This window comes from Aegilops tauschii, chromosome 5 (assembly GCF_002575655.3).
Source record: "Aegilops tauschii subsp. strangulata cultivar AL8/78 chromosome 5, Aet v6.0, whole genome shotgun sequence".
Lineage (NCBI taxonomy): Eukaryota > Viridiplantae > Streptophyta > Magnoliopsida > Poales > Poaceae > Aegilops > Aegilops tauschii.
The window spans coordinates 392,249,115-392,255,404 of NC_053039.3; the positions used below are offsets into that span (position 1 = coordinate 392,249,115).

Genomic DNA, 6,290 nt, shown 5'->3' on the forward strand with positions numbered 1-6,290 from the left:
CGCTACTCTAATCCAAAGATAAAAAAGAAGGCGCCGGATCCACTGTTTAAAATGCCACATATCCTAACTTTTGAACGAGAAAGAAGCTCTCTAGGGACATCGCGTCGCGTGCGCGCAAGGGATCGGAGCACGTAGCGGCATGGGTACCTACCACCCCGCCCGACGTGCGCCCCGCGACACAGCCCGCGGTTTACGATGCCATACCACGTACCGTGCCTACGCAGCGGCGAAGCGCACAGCAGCGGGATCACTGGAAGCAGAAAGGAAACCGAAGAGAAAAGAGACGAGAGAACACCCGAGACCGGAGACCCTCCACTGAGAACAAAAAACAAGGGACACCCTGGACCGCGGGCCCCAAAGCCGCTCGGCTGGCAGTGGGTCCAGTTTTTTCTTTTTCTGCGGGGCGAGGCTAGTATATTAAACCGCCCGGCCGGGCCGATCCTCCCCCAATCTCGCAGCGCAAACCCCCCCTCCCACGACTCGACCGCTCCCACCGCCGACGAGCCCAGCGCCGCCGCCCGCCATGGCCGTGGAGGTCCGCCGCGCGACGGCGCCGCGCGGGGGCGCGCGCCCCGCGGAGGGGAGGGGGGCGCGGGTGCAGGCCGGGGACGCGCTGCCGCTGCCGATCCGCCACACCAACCTCATCTTCTCCGCTCTCTTCGCCGCCTCGCTCGCCTACCTCATGCGCCGCTGGCGGGAGAAGATCCGCTCCTCCACGCCGCTCCACGTCGTGGGGCTCACCGAGATCTTCGCCATCTGCGGCCTCGTCGCCTCGCTCATCTACCTCCTCAGCTTCTTCGGCATCGCCTTCGTCCAGTCCGTCGTCTCCAACAGCGACGACGAGGACGAGGACTTCCTCATCGCCTCCGCCCAGCCGCAGCCCAAGCCCGCCCCCGCCCCCGCCCCCGCGCAGTGCGCGCTGCTGCAGAGCGCCGGCCCCGCGCCCGAGGTAATGCCGGAGGGGGACGAGGAGATCGTCGCCGACGTCGTCGCCGGGAAGATCCCCTCCTACGTCCTGGAGACGAGGCTGGGCGACTGCCGCCGGGCCGCCGGGATCCGCCGCGAGTCGCTGCGCCGGATCACGGGGAGGGAGATCAACGGCCTCCCGCTCGACGGCTTCGACTACGCCTCCATCCTCGGCCAGTGCTGCGAGATGCCCGTGGGGTACGTGCAGCTGCCCGTGGGCGTCGTCGGGCCGCTCCTCCTCGACGGCCGCCGGCTCTACGTCCCGATGGCCACCACCGAGGGCTGCCTCGTCGCCAGCACCAACCGTGGATGCAAGGCCATTGCCGAGTCTGGCGGTGCTTCCAGCGTCGTGTTCCGTGACGGGATGAGCCGCGCCCCCGTCGCCAGGTTCCCAACCGCCCGCCGCGCCGCCGAGCTCATGAGATTCTTGGAGAACCCGGACAACTTCGATACTCTGTCTGTGGTCTTCAGCAGGTATAATGGACTAAACTCCAGATTAGTGCCACTATTGTCTGTCCTCTCCAGCCCATGCTCCACTCGCACGACAAATGTCATTACGCTACGACTTGTCTTGTGTTTGACGATATGTTGATGCGCCGTCAGTCCCCATCAATCAAATCAGCGCTGTTTCTTTTTTAACCCAAAATGCTCCGTTTATGCAGATCAACGAGATTCGGAAGGCTGCAGGGGGTCAAATGCGCGTTGGCAGGGAGGAACCTGTACATGAGGTTCACCTGCAGCACTGGTGATGCCATGGGGATGAACATGATCTCCAAGGGCGTGCAACATGTGCTGGACTACCTAGAGGAGGATTTCCCTGATATGGATGTCGTCAGCATCTCAGGTATTTTCGCACGTTTATAAATAAGTTTGTGTTTGCTTTCTTCCATCGTGAATGACGTTGTACCATAGATAGATTATTATTATTGTGGCTTGTTATGACTTATCAGAGCTTCTAATAATTTTGGACGCCAATATACGTCTGATGCCAGCTCAGGGGGTAACCTGAGCGAAATGATCGTTCCCCCAGCTAGGGTGGAACGAACAAACGATTTCATTCGCAAAACAAAAAACACTTACGTTGAATGCTTCAGAATTGCCATGCGAAAACAGATAAAATTGCCGTGCTGTTGTAAAGGGTTTTGCCATGTTCTAAAGTAAAAATTGCCATGCTCAGAAATATTGCCATGTTGACTGAAGGGAATTGCCATGCTACATCAACCGAAAAAGCTGAGAATTGTCATGCTCGAAAAACTGAAAGCGCCATCCCGAATGTGTTCGCTCATTTTTGCAACCAGTTTCGTAGTTCGCCCAGAGGGGCACATGGGAGCGAAACACTTTAGGATTTGTGCGCAGGATCCAACGTGCCTGAGGGCGTTAGCTCGGATTGCTTAAAAACGTGACCTCAGGTTCTATAACATTTAGGATAATTTTATAGTTGATGGCTTGTTAGATGATGGTATCAAAGAATAAGAGCACAGCAGATTCTCTTAATTAAATCCCATTCTGCAAATATTCAAACTGAGAGTTTTATGAATGAAGCAACTGGCATGATAGATGTTTAAGGTGTTTTAATTGGATTCCCCTACTTGTTAGTTGTTATGCAATAGAAAGCGGCAGATGAGCCTCGATTGTTATTTTAATTGGATATCCCTTTGGTGTCAGCTCTCGATCCAAACTGATGTGGACTCCAGTTGTTTTCATTTGTAGTAGTTGAGCTACCTTTTTGTCCAATCTCTCCAGCTTGCTGCCAGCTCTTAGTACTTTCGAGAGAGGACGAAAATTCACACAAGGAAATTTGGACAAGGCCACCTCATCCTTGTCTTCCCTATTATGTCTTACTCATGTTTTGTCATAACACAAGTAATACCAGTCGCCGAATTTTGCACAGTACAGTCATAGAGCGATGTTCCAATCTGTAAAATCTCAAGTGGTTTATAGATATTGAAAACTACGTATAGTTTTATACTTCATATAGTTTACTGTTGCTGATTAACACCAGATATGCGCCGTATTCATAGCAATTTATCTTTTTCACATATCTTTGGTGCTACATAATTTCCTAACTAAACTTCCATAAACCACAGGCAATTTTTGTTCTGACAAGAAATCAGCTGCTGTAAATTGGATTGAGGGGCGCGGTAAGTCCGTGGTTTGTGAGGCAATAATCAGAGAGGAAGTTGTGGAGAAGGTTCTCAAGACCAACGTTCAGTCACTCGTCGAGTTGAACGTGATCAAGAACCTTGCTGGTTCAGCTGTTGCTGGAGCTCTTGGGGGTTTCAATGCCCACGCAAGCAACATTGTATCAGCTATCTTCATTGCCACTGGTCAAGATCCTGCACAAAATGTTGAGAGCTCACAGTGTATCACGATGTTGGAAGCTGTAAATGGTGGCAGAGACCTTCACATCTCCGTCACTATGCCATCCATTGAGGTACGAAGCAATATTTTTCTTCATGATTGAATCATGCTCCTCGTATTATTTTTATATGTGACAGTCTGGAGTTTATGTTGATTGTCTGTTATTCCCTCATTTTGTTATCCACGCATTGATGATTTTTGCACTTGAGACCCTGATCCTTTCTCAAGAACCATTGAGTATTTAATCAGTTAGATGGCATCCTCTATGTGAATAGGAAACTATTAACAAGTATCAATACCTTGGTATCCAATAATTAGTACTCCCTCCGTTCCAAAATAGATGACTCAACTTTATACTAACTTTAGTACAAAGTTAGTATAAAGTTGGGTCATCTATTTTAGAACGGAGGGAGTATTTTGTATCATGCCGTTGATCCTATAATGATCCCACCCATTTAATTGCAAACATCTAAATATATATTGTTGAGTTTAAATTATCCCTTTGTTAGGTTACCTGGAGATTCCAAAGCTGTCATAAATGGGGCTTGATTTTGTTGTCATGAAGCACGATATAGAGATTTTAAAATAACCAGATGGCATGTTCAGCTATGCATTGCTTGTTCTTTAGAATAAGCTCTGTACATGCCAATGCCAATGCCAATTTTATCCCTTTGTGGGACATTGTTCTCCACACCATCTGGTTTTCTAAACTACTAGTACTATTCCTTTGGTTTGCTGTTCACTTGCTTGCTATTGTTTTCGTACTTTTCGTCATCAGCCAGCTCAGGTTAGACCGGCGGTTATCTGTTTTATTAGTGGCTTAATTTGTAACGTCGTGTTTGCTATTATTGTCGAGAAAGGCATCCATCGCCCTGTACATAATTGGGTTAATTATCATACACCTAACCTTCAGCACCAACTACGATATATATATATATATATGATATGAGCTGATGGGTTTGTTGTGATGATCGAAATGCAGGTGGGCACAGTTGGTGGAGGCACGCAGCTGGCCTCACAGTCGGCCTGCTTGGACCTACTGGGCGTCAAAGGCGCCAACAGGGAATCCCCGGGATCGAATGCTAGGCTGCTCGCCACGGTGGTGGCTGGTGCGGTCCTGGCTGGGGAGCTGTCCCTTATCTCTGCTCAGGCTGCCGGGCATCTGGTCCAGAGCCACATGAAATACAACAGATCCAGGAAGGATATGTCCAATGCCGCCGCTTGCTGATGCTGAAGCGCATGCATCACTTGGGCCCTTGCCAGAGCAAATAGACAAAACCCAACTCAAAATGTTCGCCGGATGTATAATCACACCCCTTCACCTTCGTGGGAGTGGACAGTCAAGGAAGGGAAGTTGATTCCTTGTGTGGAATGGCATGGCAATGCTCAGGAGGTGAAAAGGGAAACCCCATCGGATGAACGGTTTGTCTGGAGATCGGTCATGGTTTACCAGGAGGAGAAGAGAGCAGCTGTATTTACCACCCTGTGCTTCCACCCTGGATATGGCCTATTTATTTTCTTTGATGTTGTCCCCCGCAGCAGCCACCCAGTGTGTGCGCGTCTTGTTTTGCCCGTCTTGAATCTTCTGACCCCTTCGTTGTTTTTGTCCAAAGCTTACATTACCTTACTTTTCGTTACCGCTTCAGGAATGCTTGTAGTAACATTGTAACTAGTTCTGTTTCGTCTGTTTGATCTTTCCATCCTACCTGTTGCCCTTGGTGTAGTTGGTGGCTCGCTTGTAAAGAAGATGTGGTCCGTGATAATTTTACCCGTTTGTTTTTTGGTTCAACTGAATCTGTTCTCCTCGTGACCGTGTTTGTTTTTCTGTAAATTAATCGCCTCGGCAGAGTCCCAGCTGTTGTTTTTTCTGCCAAAATATGTTTAGAAATTAGTCACACAAGCATGGCAGCACTCATGGCTAGGTCCTGACAGAAAAAAAAAAATACCTAGACACTCTTGGCTTAGAGCATCTCTAGCAGACCCTGCAAAATCCTGACCCGCATAAGTCTTTTGCAGTTCGTGGAAAATGATATATGCAGGCCGGCACGGGCGAGGACAGAAGACTCTGGCCCCGTATAATCAACCCGTACAAAAGAATATTCTTTGAATATACCGAACAGACCTAGAGCTAGCTATTTTTTTAGTCGTCCTCTTCCTCGCGTTAATCAGGCGGACGAGGGAAAACGCGAGGCGAGCACTCGTGGCGTGGGCGGTGGCCAGGGCGAGCGCGGCGCGCGCAGAGGCCAGGGCTGCCGGGGCGGCGCAAGCGGCGGCCGGATCGAATGGCCGACGCATCGAGCTAGCTAGCTCCTCGAATCCATTGAGCTGCTAGCTAGCTCCGTTCGAGAGCCGCGGAGCCACGGGCGAGCGTGGTGGCCGGGACGGAGGGCCGGCCGGCGGGCGAGCGCGGTGGCTGGGGCGGACGGGCGTGGCGACCGGGCGAGCTTCATGGCGTTGGCGGGAGCAAAGATTTCTCAACCGCCAACGTTGACAAGTATACATGCTCCTGGCAAAGTTGACCTCAAAACTGTATATATGAGGTTTCCGTTTGTGTTTACAGAGCCCCTTAAAATTTTAAGGAGTCTATTTGGGCTCGTTTTTTACTAAAACTGCAAAAAGAATTATTTTATGAGTTTAATCACTTATACGGAGTCTGCTAGAGATCGAGTCGTCACCAAAGCCATGTCGGATACCGATGGTTTCCAAATAGGAGCACGTATATCCTTTAGCAGAAGAGGGTACACAGTGATCGTGATTGTGGTCACAAACAGACTCCTCACACCGCAAGTCATCGAGAGAATATCTGATGCTCCGGGACCACCTCACATTAGGTGATATTCACCCGCAACTCATCTATTCGTCCGGTACAACACGTGCTTCGGGCCCCGGACTCTGTAGGTCGACTATGCCCCCTCTAAGAGCATTTACAACCGGGCATCTCAAACTCACCTTATATGTCTGAT

General features: G+C 50.3%; 1 protein-coding gene across 1 annotated transcript; it reads left to right on the forward strand.

The window, feature by feature from the left end:
• Positions 1–430: 430 nt before the first annotated feature.
• Positions 431–5,116, forward strand: LOC109752372 (3-hydroxy-3-methylglutaryl-coenzyme A reductase 3). Its single transcript, XM_020311265.4, has 4 exons — positions 431–1,440; positions 1,629–1,810; positions 3,054–3,400; positions 4,310–5,116. The coding sequence occupies exons 1-4, from the start codon at positions 524–526 to the stop codon at positions 4,553–4,555; spliced, it is 1,692 nt and encodes a 563-aa protein (XP_020166854.1). The 5' UTR covers positions 431–523; the 3' UTR covers positions 4,556–5,116.
• The last annotated feature ends 1,174 nt before the right edge of the window (positions 5,117–6,290 follow it).